General features: G+C 52.1%; 1 protein-coding gene across 1 annotated transcript in view; it reads left to right on the top strand.

Annotated features, from left to right (window-relative positions):
• SCUBE1 (signal peptide, CUB domain and EGF like domain containing 1) overlaps window positions 1–20,642 on the top strand; it is a 188,451-nt gene that overhangs the window by 30,005 nt on the left and 137,804 nt on the right. Inside the window, exon 2 of the mRNA XM_007941796.1 lies at window positions 6,292–6,423. Coding sequence (XP_007939987.1) covers window positions 6,292–6,423 — 132 coding nt within the window. The remainder of the gene's footprint in view (window positions 1–6,291; window positions 6,424–20,642) is intronic.

The following is a 20,642-nucleotide window of genomic DNA, read 5'->3' as shown; positions in this document are numbered from 1 at the left end:
CAAAGTAACTTTTGGGGCCGCTCCTGGTTCCCCGGGGTCCGCAGCAGGAGGTGGGCCCCGGAGAAGGGGGAGAGAAGGCAGGGACGGCTGGCCGGGGGGAGACCGACCCGCGGACCCGGAGCCGGGGACCCCGGAGCCAGAGGGGAGCCGGGAGGAGGGGAGTGAGGGAGAAAGAACCGATACCGCAGAAGGGAGGGGAGGGGGCAGATGAAGGGACAGAAGGACAGAGAGGAAGCAGAGGGGAAACAGACAAAAGGACACGGGGAGAAGAAACGCAGAGAAAGACAGACACGGAAGGGGGCCAAGAGACCAGCAAGGCCGGAGGGGAGCCGGGGAAAACCAGGGAGGGAGAAGGGGCAAAGGGGCGCCCTAAAGAGCAAAAGAGGGAGCCTAGGGAGGGATCCTAACCCGGCGAAGGGAGAGGTGCAGACTGACGGACAGCCAGAGAGGAGACAGAAGGACTGAGTGGAAAGGAGAGAGGAGGACAGACAGACAGACAAAGAGGGATGGAGATGCCTGGAAATGGAACAGAGGGAATCTGACGGACAGATGGACCTTCAGGCAGGAGGGGGTGGAAGGCAGAGGAAGGGAACAGACACCCAGACAGACAGGCAGAAGGAGCTGGGTGGGAACACAGAAAGGGCAGAGACAGTCAGACATCAGCCTCCGAGAGGGGGTCCCAGAGGGAGGCTGCAGGCACGGAGGGAGTGGACAGGCATCCGCCAGGGTGGACGGGCAGCAGTGTTGGGTGGGGACATGCCCCTAGGTTCCACCAGCACCCCCTGCCCTGCCACTCTGCCCCTCCTGCTCTCTGGTGGTCTGGAAGGGGCTCTCCTCTCTCCCGCCACATCTATGCAGGAGTTTCCTCTCTCTCTCTCAACTTTGGGGGTGTGGGGAATTGGGGGTCCCTGCCTGCCCCTGCTCTGTTCTTGGCATTCTCCCGTCACCTCCTGGCTGCTACACTGGGTTCCCCAAGGTCTGTGTGTGGGGTCGGGGGTATGTGTCCTCAGAGTCGTGCCCCCAGGGGCTGCCAGGTCTCGCTGTTGGAGCTGAGCTGGGGAGGTGGGAGCCCCTGCCCAGGCCCTCCTCCGTGTCTGGGGGTGCGTCTCTCCCAGGCTTTGGGGTCCTGCACCCCTGTACACTGTTCCTGCCTGTGTCTCTACCCCTCTGTCCCTTCTTGTGTCTCTGTGTCTGTCTCTGGGTCCCCCACCTTCCGCTCATGTGTGACCCAGGCTCTCACACTTAGATGCCCGGGGACTGACACCTCTGCAGCAGCCCACAGTCAGAGCTGCTGGTGGGGGGAGGGCTGGCTGCTTGCAGGACGGAGTCCCATGCAGCCACTGCGCTGTGGGGACACATAGCCTGGGGCGCCTCTCTCCTCCCCTGCCCTCTCCCCAGCCCCTAACCTTTTCAAGGGGACACAAAGACACGCTGATCCAGTGTGTTGGGAGGTGTCCCACCTGCTCCTTGGTCAGCTCCCGCCATGCCCTGTCCCCATGAGGACGTCTTCCTGATGGGAGATTGAGGGGTGGGAGACCAGAGACCTCACAACTTTTCCTCCTCTTGTTCCTACACACTGACCCTTGGGAAGTGGGAAGGGCCACAACTGTGACCTGCTGCAGCCCACCTGCCCAATACAAGCATGTTCTCTGGCATCTGCCCTTAAGACAATATCACCCTGCAGGGGGTTGGGGGGCCTCTTTTGCCCCTTCCCCATGTTACTACTGGCTGGTGGCTGGCCCCCAATTGCCACCTCTGGCCTCCTGCACCCACAGCTGAAGTGGGTGGGCTGCCCAACGGAGCAGACACGACTCTCCTGGAAGGTGATTCATCCTGTCTTGTGTGTGCACGCCTGGAGGTGCTTTCTGCTGTGTTCTCTCTGGGTGCTTCAGGGAGAGGCAGCCTGGAGCCTTGGGGTCTGGAGAAGGGGTCCCGTGGGAGTTCTTAGGAAGCCCTGCACCCCGACTTAGAACTCATGACAGCCAGGGCACCATCCCACATGGACATTCCTGGAGACCGGACACTGTAGGGCAAGGCCAGAGATTTGAAGACATGGAGACGGTTTGAGTTCCTGCTGGAGTGGCTGCCCTTGGGTGACTGCTGGGTATCCCTGGTGCTGTACTCCTGGGTCAGTCTGTCTGTCTGTTGTCCATCTGTGTTTTATTGGTAGCTAGCTGGAAGTCCCACAGTAAAGCCCTGGACTTGTTTACTCTGTGTCGGAGCCAGCCCTGCCCCTAAAGTGCTGTGGACCAACGAGCCCTCTCTGGTCCTCTGTCTCCTCGCTTGTCACCCATGGAATGAACTTGGACTTTCTGTGGCTGAAGTTCCAGCTGTGCTGCCCCTGAGGGTGCTCTGGCCATGTGGGCTGTGTGTATGTGTGTGTTGGGGTGTGCACACAGACGTATAGGACCTGTATTGCATTTCCGGGCCCCACAGCTGTTCCAGGCTGAAGGTGGTATATATGTGTGTGTACTGGCAGATGGGAGATGAGGGATGTCAGAGCCCTCGAAGTCTAGAATGAACTTGAGTGTGGGAGTTGGATCTGAAGACTTCTGAGGCAGAGGAGGAGGGGCCGGGAGGTCAGACGCACCCAGAGCCTGGGTCAGGTCAGCTGGGGGTTTGATTCTGCTGCTAGGAAGCTCCACTGTGGTTGTGTGGAAGCTGGATTATCAATCCTGTCCCTCCACAGCCTAGGGCACGGGGCATCCCACATCCGGCTCACTTTCCGGGCCTTCCGGGCCTTCCGGGCCGGGCCTTTGCGCACTGTGCCTGCCTAGCCTCCGTTTCCCCAACTATAATCCAAGGGAGCTGGATTCAAATTCCTCCAACAACCCCTCTGGTCTGGTACTCAATTCTAGAATAAGGAGCGTGGAGGCGGGTGGGAGTGACGCTTGTTGGGAGAGCAAGACACAGAGAGAGACGGCTGGCTTTTCCTCCCTGTGACCCTTGCTGCCACTGGGCACCATCAAGTCCTTTCTGACACATAGCAACCCCATGTGACCCAGCAGACCTGTCCATGGGCCTTTCTTGGCTGTAATTCTGATGGGAACATACAGCCAGGTCTTCTGTGGGGCAGCTGAGTGGGTCCCAATCCCCAATCTTTCTGTTTCCAGCTGAGCGCTTAAGCCGTGCACCACCAGGCCTTCTTCCCCCGACCCTGAGTCTCAATTTCCTCATCTTTTTTTAGTGGGAGTATTGTTTTCGTTGTTAGGTGCTGTCTAGTTGCTTCTGACTCATGACAACTCTGTGTGTCACATGACGGACCACGGCCCGGTCCTGGGCCAGCCCCACAGTCCTTGCTATGCTTCAGCCCATCAATGCAGCCACTGTGTCACTATGTCTCCTTGAGAGTCTTCCCTTTGTCACGGACCCTCCACTTGACCAGACATCATGTCCTTCTCCAGGGACTGGTCCCTGCAGATAACCCGTCCAAGGGCAGGTCTGGCCATTCTCAGTTTTAAGGAGCATTCTGGCTGTACTTCTTCCAAGACATTCTTCTGGCAGTCCATGGTATATTCTTTTAAAAAAAAAATTTTTTTAAGAGTTTGTTTTACATTCAACATTACATGTACATTTAGTTTCATTCCCCATTCGCCATGTCCAGCCCTAATCCAGTCTCCTCCCCTCCCTGCCCTGTAACCCTCCCCCGTGTCCCTCATCATTATGCCTTCCTGTGTGTCCTGCATGTCCTCCGTGTGACTGTTGCCCCTCTGGTACCCCGTGGTCTATTGCTCTAAGGGATGTATTACCATAGAGTATGTGGGTGCGACATCCTGAGTGGAGTGGTTCTGCGTGTACATCTTGTTAACTATTGGGCTGAGAGCCCGCCCCTGGGGGTGCGTTTTATTCCAGGCCCAGAATGTATTCCAGGGCCATGGTATTGGGAGTTGCACCAGATCTCATCTGACCAGTAATTCTGGTCATTATTGAATTTTTGGATTTTGTTCCACATTTTTTCTCCCACTCTATCCAGGATAGACACCCAGACACTATGGGAGAGATTCAATAGATCTACTCTGGTAGCTCTACTGAAGCTACCAGAGCTCTGGTAGCATAGTGCCTAAGGCACTTGACTGCTCACCAGAACAGAACAAACCCACCAGCCACTCCTCGGAAGGAAGGTTGGGCAATCCTACTTCTGTAGTGATACTGCCTCGGAAACCCAAGGAAGGGTCACTATGAGTCAGGGCTGACTCGACGGCAAACAACAACAACAACAACATCCAGGATCTCCAGATGTGATCCTTTCCTGAGTGGTTGGCATTGGTGGCCGGGCACCATCTAGTTCTTCTGGTCTCGAGGGCCATTGTGTCCCAGGGCTGATTGCTTCCAAATTCCCTTGGTTTTTGTGCTCTTCTTTGCTTCCAATTATAGGAAACCGTTAGCTGCATCTTAGGTGGCCACTTGAAAGCTTTTAAGACCCCATTCGTTACTCACCAATGTAGGATGCGGAACAAGGCTTTTATGTATTTTGTTGTGCCAATTGAGTCTGGTGTCCCCCAGTACTATGGTCCTGAGATAGTAGATCTATTGGATCTCTCCCATAGTGTCTGGCTGTCTGTGAGGGATTACTCTATGTCTGTCTTCTGTTGTTTCTGTAAGGATTGGGGGTATTTTGTATCACTGGTGTCTGCAAGATTAGCCTGCACTGAATCTATCCTTGGTCTAGAGTACTCCTGTTCACTGACCCCCATGTGATCCTCTCAAATGTTTATGTGTTAATTTGTAGCCTGGTGTTTGGTGTTAACAGCAATGCAGTGTTGTGGACACATTGGTTGGTATTAGCTTCTGTCGTCTATCTCCTATGTGCACAATTCAGTGTCCTCTCTTTTCCTAATGTTATCATGGTGGTCACAGACTCTTTCCATACATCCCTCCCCTTACCCACGTCAGCGTGTGGGCTCCAACTAGCCCGGAATTAATCCCTCCTCTTCCCTCCCCACCCCGGAAACTTACAAAGTGAGTTCCCTTTCCCAAGCAAACCCCTTTGTCTTTTTACAGTAATGGGCTCATACAATACTAGTCCTTCTGCGATTGACTTATTTCACTCAGCATAATGTCCTCCAGGTTCATCCACGTGTGAGATGATGCGCGTATCCCTCATTGTTCTTTAATGTGGCATAGTATTCCATCGTGTGCATGTACCATAATTTGGTTATCCACTCATCCGTTGACGGGCATTTAGGTTGCTTCCATCTCTTTGCTATAGTGAACTGTGCTGCAGTGAACATAGGTGTACATATGTCTGTCCATGTGCTATCTCTCACCTCTTTAGGATATATTCCTAGTAATGGAATTGCTGGGTCAAATGGTATTTCTATTTTCAGATTTTTTAAGGAAACACCACACCATATGCCACAATGGTCATACTGTTTTGCACATGGTATATTCAATATTCTTTGCCAACACCACAATTCAAATGTATCAACTCTTCGATGGTCTTCCTTATTCATTGTCCAGCTTTCACATGCACATGAGGTGATTGAAAATACCATGGCTTGGGTCGGGTGCACCTCAGTTTTCAAAGACGTCTTTGCTCTTCAGCACCTTGTCTTTTGCAGCAGATTTGTCCAATGCAGTAATATGTTGTCTGATTTCCTGACTGCCACTTCCATGAGCATTGATTGTGGATCTAAGTAAAATAAAATCCTTGACAACTTCAATCTTTTCTCCATTTATCATGATGTTGCTTATTGGTCCAGTTGTGAGGATTTTTGTTTTCTTTATGTTGAGATGTAATCCATCCTGCAGAATGTAGTCTTTAATCTTCATCAGTAAGTGCTTCAAGTCATCCTCACTTTCAGCAAGCAAGGAAGGTTGTGTCATCTGCAAATTGCAGGTTGTTAGTGAGTCTTCCTCCAATCCTGATGCCGTGTTCTTCTTCACAAAGTCCAGCTTCTCAGATTATTCCCTCAGCCTACAGAGTGAATAAATATGGTGAGAGGATGTAACCCTGAGGCACACCCTTCCTGATTTTATACCATGCAGTATCCCCTTGTTCTGTTCAAACAACTCCCTCTTATCCCTGTACAGGATCCACATGAGCACATGAGCTCATGCAGAATTGATTAATTGTGCTTAATTAGTGGGACTAGTCATCCTGCTTAATAGCATTGTGAAAATAAGTGAGACCGAGGGTATCGGTGGCCCCTGCCTGGCGCACAGTGGCTGCCCCAGGTGACTACTGTTGTGCGTTACCCCATGAGGAGTGAAGGACAAGCAGCAGGAGAAGGTCCCCCCACTTGCCCCCCACTTCTGAGGCCACACCTCACCTGTTGTCTCCCACCACAGGGGCAGTGGACGTGGACGAGTGCTCGGAGGGCACGGATGACTGCCACATCGATGCCATCTGCCAGAACACACCCAAGTCCTACAAGTGTCTGTGCAAGCCAGGCTACAAGGGAGAAGGGAGACAGTGTGAAGGTGAGCCGGGCTGAGCCGTCCTCCCTGCTCCCTAGACAGTGGGGCCGGTCCTGTGGTGGCCATGGCTGCTTGGACACCAAGTCCTGCCCTATGGGGGCCGGCAGCACAGCCACTGTCAGCCCTGGGAGGGGGCTGTAGGCTTCCTGGAAACAGGAGCTACTTCCTGGAGGCGGGGAGGTAAGAGTCATGGGGTACCCAGCTTACCTGGGTTTGAAGGCATGAGATTTTTAAAGAAGTTGAGATGAAGCTTTGGATGAAGGATTTGTGTATCTGTCCCTGACTGGACAGAGGGGGTGGGAAGGGTCTGGTGTGACTCCCCCTGTGGTCCCTAACTTCAAATCCGAAACCTCCCAGTGCAGCCCATAGGTCCCCAGGGGACCTGGCTGATGGCCGGTCACAGCATTTGGGAGGCTATCCCAGGCCTTCCATCTTGAATGCCAGAGCATGGGCAGAGACACGTGGATTTGTGCCGTCCATCCATCTGTCCACCCAGCTTTCTTTGCCTTGTCTGACCATCTGGCATTAGAACCTGCCTCCCTGGCAGGCTGAAAGTCGGACAGACAAGGAGCCCCAGCTGGCTGTGGGGCCAGAACCCTCTAAGCCGGACAGCACTTCTGGGTGTGTTTGTTCACAAGGGTCTGTGGGCTCGTTCCAGCTCCATGGGGCTTGAATCGGGCCTCTCCATGGCTGACGTGCACCCCTGGGTGAGTGGCACTGATCCAGGTTTTCCCTGTAGGTCCCTGTTTTATAGAAGAGGCTTGCAGAGGTGCAGTGTCTTCTCCAAGGCCCCTGAGTGTCACCACAGCAGAGCAGGGACCGACTCCCAGGTCTCTTATGTCCCATATCACAGCTCTCAGCTGCTTGATGCCTTCTCTCAAGCCAGCTGAGTTTTTCAAAGTGGGAGACTTGCATTAGGAAAATGGTCCGTAAGAGCAAGTTGGGTACCTGTTCTTTCTGTAGAAGGGTTTATTGTTGTTGGGCACCATCTAGTCAATTCCGACTCATAGCAACTCAAAAGGACAGAGTTGATCTGCCCCATAGGGTTTCCTGGGCTGTAATCTTTATGGGAGCAGAACACCAGGCCTGTTCTCCCAAGGAGCCACTGGGTGGGTTTGGACCACCAGCCTTTGCTAACAGCTGAGCGCTTTACTGTTGCACTACCACGGCTCCTAGTCCATGGCTTTATAGGAGCTAAAGTCATACAGAAAACGCAGCTGGCCTCCCCGGGATGCTGGCGTTTGTTTATCCATCTCATTGACTGAGTCTCCACTTTGAGCCAAGCACTGGGCAGACAACGTCGTCCTGGCTCATGCCAGCCTTGGCCACCTCCCTTGCCTTGTGTGGGGTCCAGAGGCCAGAGTGGGGAGCTGGCACCTGCCCGCAACCCTCTGGAAGGGAGCCAGGCTGTGGGCAGATTCAGCAGGTCATGAGCAAGAAGCCTGGTGGGCTGGCATAGGCCAGGCCACTGGCAGGGCCTGGGGGTTGGTTGGGTGGTTCCACGTGGCACATGTGAGGATGTGTGTAAACATTTCTGCACCCTCTGTCCTGCCCAGCAGGCCTGGTGCCCTGGCTGTGGTGTTAAGTCAGGACTGGGTCACCTGCTGGGACCCTATAGAAAGCGGGGCAGTGGGAAGCTTTCCTCTGTTGGCCTGAGGGGTGGCCGCAGGGCAGGGTGTGTATGACTATGTTTGAGAACTACCAGGGCCCTCAAGGGGCCTCTGCTCTCTCCTGCCTCTCTCTGGACCCTGCCTTTACCTCCTAAACCCTGAGCAGTATCTGGGTCCTGACCACACATCCACATCCTGTGTCCCAGAGCCCCAGCTTGGGCTTCCACCTGCCTGAAGCTCCTTCCCCTCCCTTTGTGACTGGCTAGTACCTGATCGTGCTTTAGGTTTGCCTCCTCCAGGAAGCCTTCCTTGATACCTTCACTTACACCTCTGTACACACATGCATACAAACATACACATGGATGAGTTAAGTACCTAGCCTTCCCCCAGAAGCTCCTGGGCTTCCCTCCATTACAGCACTCCTGACCCTGGATCAAAATGAGCCGTCTTCCTCTCCCTCTGAATAAGGAGCTTGTTTAGTTAGGGCCCAAGGTTGCCACGGGCTCAGAATTGAGACCACCATGTGAGACTTCAGACTCAGCTGTGCCCCCGGGAAGCTCACACTGAGCTCCTCGATTCCAGAAGCCCTTTTCCATGTGTTGCTTTGTTCCCACGCCTGGGACAGGGCTTGGCACCAGCATGGTGTACAGAAAATATTTAGTCTCTCTCCTGCCTAGACTGGAGTTCAAAGTAAATGAGTGCCTTGTAGGGTCCATAGAGGGGAGTGTGAGGGCAGGATAGGGGTGTGGAGTGCTGAGTCCACGGGATACCTCACGGCCGTGTCATTTGAACCCTAGCCAATGGGAATGGAGATGGGGACAGGCCTTGTCTTTGCACAGGGGCACTAAGCTGTAGCCACCTCTGCTCTGACTGGAGTGAGAGTTTGGGTGGTCGTTTGACCTCCCCAAGCCTCAGTTTCTCCTTTGGTTAGATGGACCAAAAATACTTTCCGCCACATTCTATCCTGAGATTAAATGAGATGCTGTGTGCCTAGGGTCTGCCAGCCTCGGTGTATGGCTCATGGTGGGCACTCAGTGTACAGTATATACTGGAATCACCGCCATCACCATCACCATCACCATCATCATCATCACCATCACCACTGTCATCATCACCATCATCATCACCACCACCATCATCCTCACCAACATCACCATCATTACCACCACCACCACCATCACCATCATCAACATCATCACCATCACCACCACCACACCATCATGGTCACCATCACTGTCATCACCATCCTCATCCTCACCACCACACCATCACCACCACCATCCCCATCATCAACATCATTACCATCACCACCACCACCACCATCACCGTCACCATCAACACTGTCATCATCCTCCCCACCACACCATCACCACCACCACCACCACCACCATCCCCATCATCATCATCACCACCACCATCACCACCACCATCACCACCACCACACCATCACCGTCACCATCAACACTGTCATCATCCTCCCCACCACACCATCACCACCACCATCACCACCACCATCCCCATCATCAACATCATCACCATCACCACCACCACCACCATCACCGTCACCATCAACAGTCATCATCCTCCCCACCACACCATCACCATCATCACTGTCATCATCCTCCCCAACATCACCATCATTACAGATCGTCACCACCACCACCACCATGACGACCACCATCATCACCACCATCAGACAGATGGTGGTGGTGGTGGTGATGATCTGTCTCCATGTCTCTCAGAGTGGTTTCACACTCAAATGAGATTATGAATGTGAAGACCTTTGAAAATCACCAAGTGAGATAAGAGGTGATAGTTATAGTGTCACCTGGTCCCCGCCTTCAAGGAGTTTATAGTCTGATTGGGCTGCATGTTTGTCAGTGGAAAATATTTGTCAGTGGGAATTCTTCAGTAGCAGGTTAGCAGAGTATAAGTGGTGAATTTGTACCTGCTGAGTTGCCATATTAATAATAATGATTAAAAAAAAAAAAAGACCCACTGCCATTGAGTCAATTCCAACTCACAGCACCCCTAGAGGACAGAGTAGAACTGCACCAGAGAGTTAAGGCTGTTAGTCTTTACAGAGCAGACTGCCTCATCTTTCTCCCAAAGAGTGGCTAGTGAGTTTGAACCACCAACCTTTTGGTTAGCAGATGAATGCTTTAACCACTATGCCACCAGAGTTCCTGCCATATTAATAGCACAGAGAATAACTGTTAGAAACTGAGAGGAAGATGCCTTTGGGTCATTCACTTCCTGAAGTGGACTGGTGTGGAGTCTGGGGGCCTGAGTGGTCACTGTCCTACTGGCCTGAGGTTTTCTCATCCCAGGGGACCCATCCACAGCCATCGAGTGTCAGAACCAATGCAACTGCTGGAGTATTCAGCCAAAGGGCCACCAGATTCCCCACTGGCTTCTGTAATAGGACCGTGTGTCAGCTTCTGGGCACTCCGTGAAACCTGGAGGGGCTGCAGGCTGTGTGTAGTGGAAGCCTGAGGGAGCTTAGAGGCCATCTAGCTGTTCACTTCCTTGGTTTACAGATGAGGAAGTCAAGGCCCAAGAGAACAGGGGTCTTACCCGAGTTGGGATCAGAGCCCAGATTTGATGGACCCATTTGTCCACACTGCATTTCTATAGGTGGTTATGTCTGTCTGGAATTTCTGCTCTGGGAAGAGGGTATGAACAGTCTGTATTCAGATTAGCAAATGCTTATAGCAGGGACTTTGGAGCCAGACTGCTTGGGGTCAAATCCTTCCAGTGTAGTTTGAACAAGTACTTAACCTGTTTGTTTGTAAAATGGAGATAACAGTAGTATTGACTTCATGGAGATATTGTGAGGATGAAATATGCTAACAAATTAAAAGCATTTTGAACATAGCCTGGGACATGGGCACAACTCTAACCATGAGGTTCTGTTACAGTGATGGTGGTGATATTGATGATCTTGATAATAGTGGTGATTGATGGTGATGATGATGATGATGATGATAATGATGGTGATATTGTTGATGATATCGATAGTGATGGTGATAAGGATAATGTTGATCATGTTGATGATAATGAATGATGATTGATAATGATGGTGATGATGATGGTGACGGTGATGATCTTGATGGTGAAGATGATGATGCTGGTGATGGTGATGACGATGATGTTCATGATGATAGATGATGATCAGTGATGATGATGTCATGATGATGATGATGTCTTGATGATGATGATGTCATGATGATGCATGATGATGAATGATAATGTTGGTGGTGGTGATGATAATGATGATGATGTTAATATTCATGATATTGTTAATGATGATGATATTGATGATGTTGATGATGCTGATGATGGTGATGTTGATGGCATTGATGACATCATGATGATAAATTATGGTTGATGATGATGGTGATGATGATGATGGTGATGATAGTGATGATGGTGATGATGATGATGATGGTGATGGTGATGTTCATGATAGTGAAATCAATGATGATAATATTGATAATGATGGTGCTGATGTTGAGGATGATGATGGTGATGTTGATGATGATGAATGATGATTAATTATGTACATGATAGTGATATTCATGATAATAATATTGCTAATGATGGTGGTGAGGTTGATGATGATGCTCATGTTGAGGGTGATGATGGTGATAATGTTGATGATAATGATGATGATGATGATGGTGATGATAGTGATGTTCATGATGATGTTCATCATGATGAATGAAGATTGATTATGACATCATGATGATAAGTAATGATTGATGATGTTCGTGACAGTGATATTGACAATGATAATATTGATGATGATGGTGGTGATGTTGATGATGATGTTCATGAGATGAGTGATGATTGATGATAACATCATGATGATGAATTATGATTGATGATGTTCGTGAGAGTGATATTGATGATGATACTATTGATAATAATGGTGCTGATGTTGAGGATCATGATGGTGACGTTGATGATGGTGAATGTTGATTGATGATGTTCATGACAGAGATATTCACGATGATAGTATTGCTAATGATGGTGGTGAGGTTGACAATGATGGTGTTCATGTTGAGGGTGATGATGATGGTGATGATGATGATGGTGTTGATGATGATGGTGTTGATGATGATGTTCATGATGATGAATGATAATTGATGATGACATCATGATGATGAGTAATGATTGATGATGTTCATGATAGTGATATTGATGACTATAATGTTGATAATGATGGTGGTGATGTTGAGGATGATGATGTTCAATATGTGAGAGTGAAGCTTCGTCTTTTCCCAACAATTCCCAGGATCTAAAATGGCTGAGAAATGGGGTGTTTTTATTCACTGACTATTCAGATAAATTGTCTATGTGTATCTGAATCCCATAGAGACACACATCACAAGCAATCATTTACAAGAATATACAAATAAAAGACACATGACAGAAGACTTTCCTTTTTGAACTAAGCCTACTTTGGGGATGGCAAACATGCCAGCCTCTTCCACAGTAGACTTGATAACCAGTCACCGCACACTCCAGACAGCCCCCGCCGCTTTAGATGAGACACCCATCTGAGCTGGCCTGGGGTTCTGTCCAGGCCAGTGTTGGAGTTTTGGGGGGAGTGAGCACCCTGCCCTACAGTCCCACAGACTTTATAGTTTCCTGGGTACATAGAGGATGGATTCCCATCAGAGCAGGCCCAGGAGGATGGCACCCACCAGCTCCCCAGCTCTTCACAAGCAATGGTCCAGGTGATGGAAGGGCCCCTGCGGGGCTGACTATGCCTCTTAGCATCCTTCACGCTGCCCCTTTGAGACTCTTGCTGATTGTCAAGCCCAGCACCTGAGGCAACCCCCATGCACTTCTCCTGGGCACAGTCTCCTGCCACACCAGCAGGGACAATGGAGACTGACAGTGACTTGACTTCCTCCCATCCAGCCATGTTGCAGCTTTGTGTAGGAAACTGTCTGGGGTCCCCATGTGGTCAGCTTAAGGCTGGCCAGGGGCTTAAGTTTTCCCAACTCAGACAGTTGGGAAAGGCTCCAAGCAAGGCTGGGATACCTCCGTGTTTCCTTGATGATTCACTTCTTGACGGAACCTGCAGCAACTCAAGGCCAACTCAGAGATACTAGAGGTGGAGGGAACTTGACTACATGTGGGGGGGCAGCCCCCGTATGTTACAGGTGGCCACCCCTCCTTGTTGTCCCCTCCCCAGATCCATGTACACCTCATGGCACATTAATGTTTTCCTCAGTCTTCAACTGGAATGTGGGCTCCTCAAAGGGCAGGGTTCGTGACCTGTTCAGCTCCCCAACCCTGGGGCCCAGTGTCAGGCTTGTTGCTTAGAAGGCATTTGTTGGGTGAAAGGGTGAATGGATGGACTCCAGTAGCCATCTTCTGCAGTGGTCACCTCCTCCAGGAAGCCTTCCTTGGTGCCCTAGTCAGGTGATAACCCGTGAGCTCCCGTGGCTTCCCATACATGCATCCCTCCCCCAGAGCTCCGCCACCCTGGGTTGTGATGGCCTGTGTGACCTCAGCCAAGGCTGGGCCCCAAGCTGGTATTGGTGGACGGTAAATGGCCACTGTCCATCCTGAGGTGTTGGGAAAGGCTTCCCGGAGCCTCACCGCTTCTAAAAGTGTGGAAGCTGAGGCTTTAAACAGGCAGGAGCTGCTTAGGAGATACCTAGGGTAGGCCGGTAGCAGAGGTAGTTGGAGAGGTCAGCCTTTAGCCAGATCACCAGCTGAGACATAGGGAGGCCTGAGTTTTAACCTAGGTCAGTGCTGGGTCCCAGCAATGAGCCAGGCCCCCCTCAGCATGTCTGAAAACAGAGAGAGACTCTTTAGCTGTGGCATTAGAGGGACTGCAGGGACCCTTCCACCATTCGTCTGTCAGTTCATCATACTTTGGTGGCTTGCATGTTGCTATGAAGGCACTCTGGTGGTGCAGTGCCTAAGGCATTTGACTGCTAACCAGAAGGTTGGAGGTTCAAACCCACCAGCCACTCTACAGAAGGAAGACGGAGCAATCTACTTCCGTGAAGATCTACTGCCTCAGAAACCCAATGGGGGTTGCTATGAGTCAGAATTGATTCTATAGCAGTGGGTTTGGTTTTGGTTTTGGTGTGTTGTGGTGAGGCTGGAGGCTATGTCACCAGTATTTCAAATACCAGCAGGGTCACCCGTAGTGGACAGGTTTCACCAGAGCTTCCAGACTAAGGCAGACTCGAAAGAAGGAAGGGGCCATCCACTTCTCAAAGAGTTGGCCAGTGGAAACTTTATGAATAGGAGTGAAACACTATCTGATATATTCCTGGAAACCTTTATGACGAGCCCTGACACGTTGTCCAAGACAGTGCTGGAAGATGAGCCCCTCAGATCGGAAGGCACTCAAAATACCATTAAGGAAGAACTGCCTCCTCAGAGGAGAACTGACTTTAATGTGGATGGAGTGAAGCTTTCGGGACCTTTATTTGCTGGGGTGACATGACTTAAAATGGGAAGAAACAGCTGCAAGCGTCCATTAATAATTGGAATGTGGGATATACGAACTGTGAATCTAGGGACCCTTTTGTCTTTAGGCCGCTCACCCTGCCATCATTCCCACCTGCTTGTCTGAGCCAAGCCCTGTGAAGGGCAGGGGCTGGAAGCATGTCATCCATCCGTATAACTGGGCCGACTCCTCCCCAGGTTAGCCCAGCACGCTAGCCGCTAGCTAGTGTCAGCTCTCGCACATGCGCTGGCTTTCCTCCCTGCACTCACCCGGCATCCCTGCCTCTGTTAGTCCCTTCCTGCCACAGGACCTTTGCACACTCTGTCTCCACTGGCCTTGTGTTTGCTTCCCCGGCTCCCCAGACCTCTTGCACGAGGTCCGTTAGGAAGCCGCCAGGGCAGCCCAGCCTTGGCCTGGCCTCCTGGTCTGAATTAGCTGGGTCTGTCTGTGCTCATTCTGCCGAGGGGGCAGGCTGGGGATGAGGAGGGGCTGCTGCACCCCCTCTAAGTGCTTCAACTCATTTAACCTTAATTGCCTTGTTTTCATAGACATTTACTAAGGAAAAGGGCCAAATTATAGCTTGAATTGGGTTGTACTAATCTTAATTAAAAGCTCTTGCTTATAACCAGGACCAGGCCCCAACGAAGAGCAAACTGCCCCCTGATGGCTTGTTTACATAGCTAAGGCCCCCCGATAACCGCTGTTTAGTCTGAAGCAGCCTTGCACATCGCCCCTTCTACGTGTGCTTAATTTTTCAGACCATTTATTCAAGTACTTTATCCCACTTGCAAGTTCCAACTCGAGCCTTTTCCAAAATGCTATCATTAAAACTCTGGGGGAAAGTAACTTTTTGTTTTGGCCATAGCCTATCCAATATATTACTGTCTTCTCTTTTTGGTGAGAAGGGTGTGGGGGGGGATGACAAGCTTTAGGGCATCGGAGACCACAAAATTAGCATGTAGGCAATGATTGTAAATAGTTACTTCCTACATCTTATGGCCCCGGGGTCTATTGTCAGTCACTGAAGTTTGGCAGATTACAGGGCATGTTATTAACCGTTTTCACAAAACTCCTAATGACCACCCAGCAATCCATTTCGTTGAACATCCAACAAACATCTTAAAACCCATTGGCCTGCTCGGCGAATGATGTCTCTAAGCTTAATAAAGCTTCTCCATCATCATCACTGCACACTTTATGGAAACTCCAGATAAAATTCTGGTGTGGGGTGCGGAGGGAGGTCAGGAAAGGCAGGAGGAGGCTAGCGTCCGGGGAGGGAGGGAGGGGAAATTCCTTCCCCCCAGCCTTCAACCGTGCAATTATGGATGCTAACATGTGCTCCTTGGAAGATGAAAGCACTCAAGTCCCCCCCACCAGCAGGCAGGAAGAAATTGGATGTGGCTTAGAATTCCAGGTTGCTGTCAGCCATCAATTACGGAGTGCTGCCTGTAGCTGGGCCCAGCCAAGCTCTAGAGTTGAGGCCTCTCAGGAAAAACCCTTGGAGCCCGTGTATGTTTTTCAAAAGAACAACTTAAGCTCCTGCTGGTGGCCGGTAAGTATTGGAGGCAAGATCACCTCGCTGCGGCTCAGTTTGCCCAGCTACATAACGGACGCATTGGCCTGGACTCACTTTGGTATTGAGAATGTTCTCTGAGCACTGCTGTGGGGCAGGCCTGGGGTTTCCTGCCCCTGAAGACCTCCCAGGTTAGTGGGAGAAAAATCATCAGGAAGAGCTGATTCCAACAATGGAAAAGCAGAGTGACTCAGAAGGAGCAGAGAAGCGGGAGTGTGTATTTCTGCCCAAAAGAGGGAAAACTAAAACTCACTGCTGTCGAGTCAGATCCGACTCGTAGCGACCCCTCCTTGGGTTTCTGAGGCGGTATCTCTACGGAAGGATGGATTTGAACCACCAGCCTTCTAGTTAGCAGTCAAATGCCTTAGGCACTATGCCACCAGAGCTAGGGAGAAAGGAGGGAGGTCTTCCTGGAGGAGGTGTCCTCTGGGCCAGGTTGGGGAAGTGGAACTGAAGTGGGTCTCAGGCATCCCTTCCAGCTCTGATAGTTGATAGGAGTGTTTGCAGCGAGGATTCAGAGGTCTGCGGTTTGATCCTTGCTCACTCACTCACTCAGCCCAGCTAGTGGCTTAACCTTCCTGAGCCCGGTCTCATCCATCAGATGGGTGCACTGACACCCGCCTTGCAGGGTAGGCATTGAGCAGAGGGTTGAGGATGGAGGGGTTCTGTGGTGTGTGAGAGCGTGTGGAAGGCACTGCCGCTTCCTGCAGGTTGGTTTTTTTTCTTCCACATCCTGTTTCTCTCAGGGTTAGAAGTTCTCTGCCCCCACCTTCAATGTCTCCAGGCTCCCAGGCCTCTCGCTGCCCCTTCCTCCAGGCCCTCGTGCCTCCTCCTGGCCCGCTTCTTATTACAGTGGCTGTATTTGTTTTTCCATGGAAGGAATGCTAACCAGAAAAAATCCATTATTTCTAAGAAAATAAACTGTGGGCTCATTGGCCTTTGAATGCTACTGAAAATGGATGACGGCCTTCCCCAAGGCCTTGAGACAAAGAAGGCTGGGGGCTTGTGTGCGGGTGAGGTCAGGGGGTCTCGGAAGGGGCTTTGAAGGGGTCTTCCAGATGGGTCAGGCTGAGGCCTGGGAGGAGAGTGTTTCAAACCCCAGCCGGCTGGCTTGGCCTTCTGGTCGGAGCCTAAAGCAGCTGGTGTCACTACTTCCCACTCCCTCCTGGGCTCCCCAAGAGGTACCCCACTTTCCAGAAGCCCCCAGCCCTCTGTGTGGGCTGCCTTGGTGACATTGGTCTTGAGACATGTCAGTGGGGTGGGGCTGGGTAGCTCACTGTGGGGAAGTGGAGGAAGAGAAGTGAGGGGAAGCCCCTAGCCAGGACCCTGGTTGGGGAGCAGACCTGAGAGGTAGGGCTTGATTCTGGGGCGACAGGGAGACGGCCCAGTCTAGAAAGCAAAGCTTGAGGGCAAGAGAGCAGACAGTGGGCAGGTCTCTGAGTCATTCAGTCATTCAACAAACATTGCCAGACCACCTTTGGAGCCTCTGTGACAGGCATCGGGGGGACAAGGCCAGTTCCTGTGCTCAAGTTGTCCATGAATAGATGGACAGGGGCAGCGTGTCAGCAGGGTTGTTAGGACAAAGAGAAGCAGGACCAGTGGGAGCCCAGAGGAGACACCAGCCTCGTGACGAGGTGCAGGGAGGATGTCAGGAGACAGCACAAGCCAGTGCAAGTAGGAGTCAAGGAACAGGGTGAGGGAAGAGTGTTCCGGGCAGAGGGACTAGCATGAACGAAGCCTTAGAGGAGTCCCGAGGAAACTGAATGTGAACAGGTCATATTTACAGAGATATGAGATCTAGAATCAGGGAGGCGACAGTCAGGCTGGGCAGATGTGTCCAGGAAGACTGGGTTAGGAAGCAGACATGTTAACTTACTCAGGCCCTGGAACGGCCCTCTAAAGTAGGTGCACTATTTTAAATTCCCATTTTACAGATGAGGAAACCGACACCGAGAGAAGCGGAGTCTTTGCTCCGGGTCACACAGTGAGGAAGGGGCGGGGCTGGGCTCTGTGTGACTTGGGTCCCTGTCGTGTGCCCTGTCCCCCGCTCCCTGGTATGTGCCACCTCAGAGCTGTGTGCGACCCTGGAAGGAAGAACGTGGATCATGGGGGGACGTGTCAGGGAGGCATCTCCCCAGGAAATGGACCAGTCAGTCGTGCCCCGGACAGAGCTGTTCTGGTTTTGAGGGTGGTGAGTTCCCTTCTTGAGAGATGCTAGCCAAGGCCATGGGGATGTGGGGTTAGGATTCAGGCACGGCTTTTATTTTATGTTAATAATTTTCAAAGCTCTTTCTCAAAGAAATACAAATGTGTGGTTGATACGTGAAACATTTGGTTTACAGTGAAAAGCAACACTCTCTGGCCCCATACCTGTCTCCACGTCTCTTTTGCCCTCTGGACAGTAGCGAGGGGCTTTCCCAAGGCTTGTGTCGGGGAGCAGAGCCCAGGGCAGGTGGGCCGGGCAAGCTTAGCCCGTTTGAGAGCCTTCCATCGGCTGCAGGACGCCGAGAAGGCTCCGGGTTCCTTGGGTTGGCCACACTTGCCTGCCCCTCTGAGAGACTGGGCCACAGGGGGTGGGAGCAGAGGTGGTCCCTGAGAGCTGGGGCCCAGGCCTGTGTGACCAGGTCTGCTGGCCTCCCAGGCCCAGTGTCCTGACTGCAATGTTGAGGGGGTGGGGCCCGGAGATCCGAGGCCCCTTCAGCTCAGTGTGGATGGCTCCTCCAGGGGGGTAGCCACCATGTGGGAGGAGGCGGGGGAGGGCACTGAGCACTGATTCAGTCTCAGGGCAGCAAGTGGGCTTGGGAGGGACCCTGTTAGTCAGCTCTCCCCTCCCCTCCTGGTGGGGGCAAGGCTGTGTTCATCTGCATCCGGATCCTTCTCCCCCTCCGGGCTGGCAGCTCCTGTGGCCGGGGTCAGGCTGAGGCCCAGGCGCCCAGTGGGGCAGGCACTGGTGCGGAAGGAGGGAAGAAGGCAAGGTGGCTTGGTCCTCAGTGAGGACCGCGCGTCCTGGTCCCCAGTCACTGTGTGGGGAGACCTCCGGGCGGTTGTGTCAAGGTTAGAGATGGTGGGCTGAACCGACTTTGCACCTTAACACCTGGGTGATCTCGGGCAAGTCACTGAGACCCGGAGCCTCAGTTTCTCCACCTGTGAGAATGGGTAGTAAAAGGTGAGCCCTTCCTGCTCAGGCTGTCAGGAGCCCTGGCATGCACGTGGGTCACAGTTGGCTGATAACTGAAAGGCTGGTAGTTCAAACTCACCCAGCAATTCAAACTCACCCAGCGGTTCTGCAGAAGACAGGCCTGGCCACCTGCTCAGCCCAGAGAACCCTCTGGAGAAGTTCTCTGTCCCATGGGGTCGCCACAGGTCGGGAGCAACTTGCTGGCGGCTGGCAACCGCAACAACCACCGGGGCTGGGGAGAGGATTAAGCCACTTGCTGTGGAGACGGTGCCGGGGGTGGGGGTGCTGCTGTGGCTGCTACTTTCCTGTTGGAGAGAAACTCCGTCGGGACGTGGACGGGGGCCGAGGTGACGGACCCACACCAGCTTAGCTCGACTGCGTGAAGCTGCCGCAGAAGACCTCTTTAAACTGCTAAAGAGCAAAGATGTCTCCGTGAGGACTGAGGTGCGCCTGACCCAAGCCATGGTATTTTCAATCGCCTCGTATGCATGTGAGAGCTGGACAACAGGCAAGGGAGACCGAAGATGAGTAGATGCCTTTGGGTTATGGTGTTGGCAGAGAGTATAAAAAACACCGTGGACTGCCAGACGTAACATACCTGTCCTGGAGGAAGTGCAGCCGGAATGCTCCCTGTGTTGTTGTAGGCCAGAGGGCTCCAGGATGCACATTCTCGCCAGACCTCGTCTCTTGTGCGTTGGTCATGTTGTCAGAAGGGACCGTTCCCTGGAGAAGGACATCATACTTGGAAAAGCAGAGGGTCAGTGAAGAAGAGGAAGGCCCTCAATGAGATGGATGGTTATGGTGGCCGTGATGATGGTCTCAAGCGTGGCAACGACTGTGAGGATGGCACAGGACCGGGCAGTGTTTCGTCCTGTTGTGCACAGGGTTGCTGTGAGTTGAAGCCCACTCAGTGGCACCTGGCAGCAACAACAGCTCAGGCCACGCCCGCAGCTGTGCTTGCAGGAAAAGGCCTGAGTGGGGCCTGGGATTCCCGTTGCTACCTGCCACTGGCTGGCTGACAAGGTGCGGTCATCAGTCCCCCTCTGGGCTTCAGTGGCCCCTTTTACAATCTGGGGGCGGGGCAGGTTGGAGGTGCTCCAGGACTCAGCTTGTCAAGTCTAAGTGGCAGCTCGAGTTTTGTCGGGAATGACTTCCTGTTCCTGATCGTCCTCAATTGTGAGTTCAGTGGTGGGGTCACTGGAGCAGCCCCCCAGAGCCTACAGTTTGGGGGGACCTGGGGCCCACGTTAGCAGCCCTGGTGGCACAGTGGTGAAGCTCTCAGCTGCTAACTGAAAATGATTTGAACCCACCAGTTGTTCTATGGGAGAAAAATGTGGCAGTCGGCTTTAAGGATTATAGCCTAGGAAGCCCTCTGGG

This window comes from Orycteropus afer, unplaced genomic scaffold (assembly GCF_000298275.1).
Source record: "Orycteropus afer afer isolate SDZICR_OR568_19922 unplaced genomic scaffold, OryAfe1.0 scaffold00083, whole genome shotgun sequence".
Classification (NCBI taxonomy): domain Eukaryota; kingdom Metazoa; phylum Chordata; class Mammalia; order Tubulidentata; family Orycteropodidae; genus Orycteropus; species Orycteropus afer.
The sequence above is the reverse complement of the archived record's forward strand: the minus strand, read 5'-3'. Positions and strand labels throughout refer to the sequence as shown.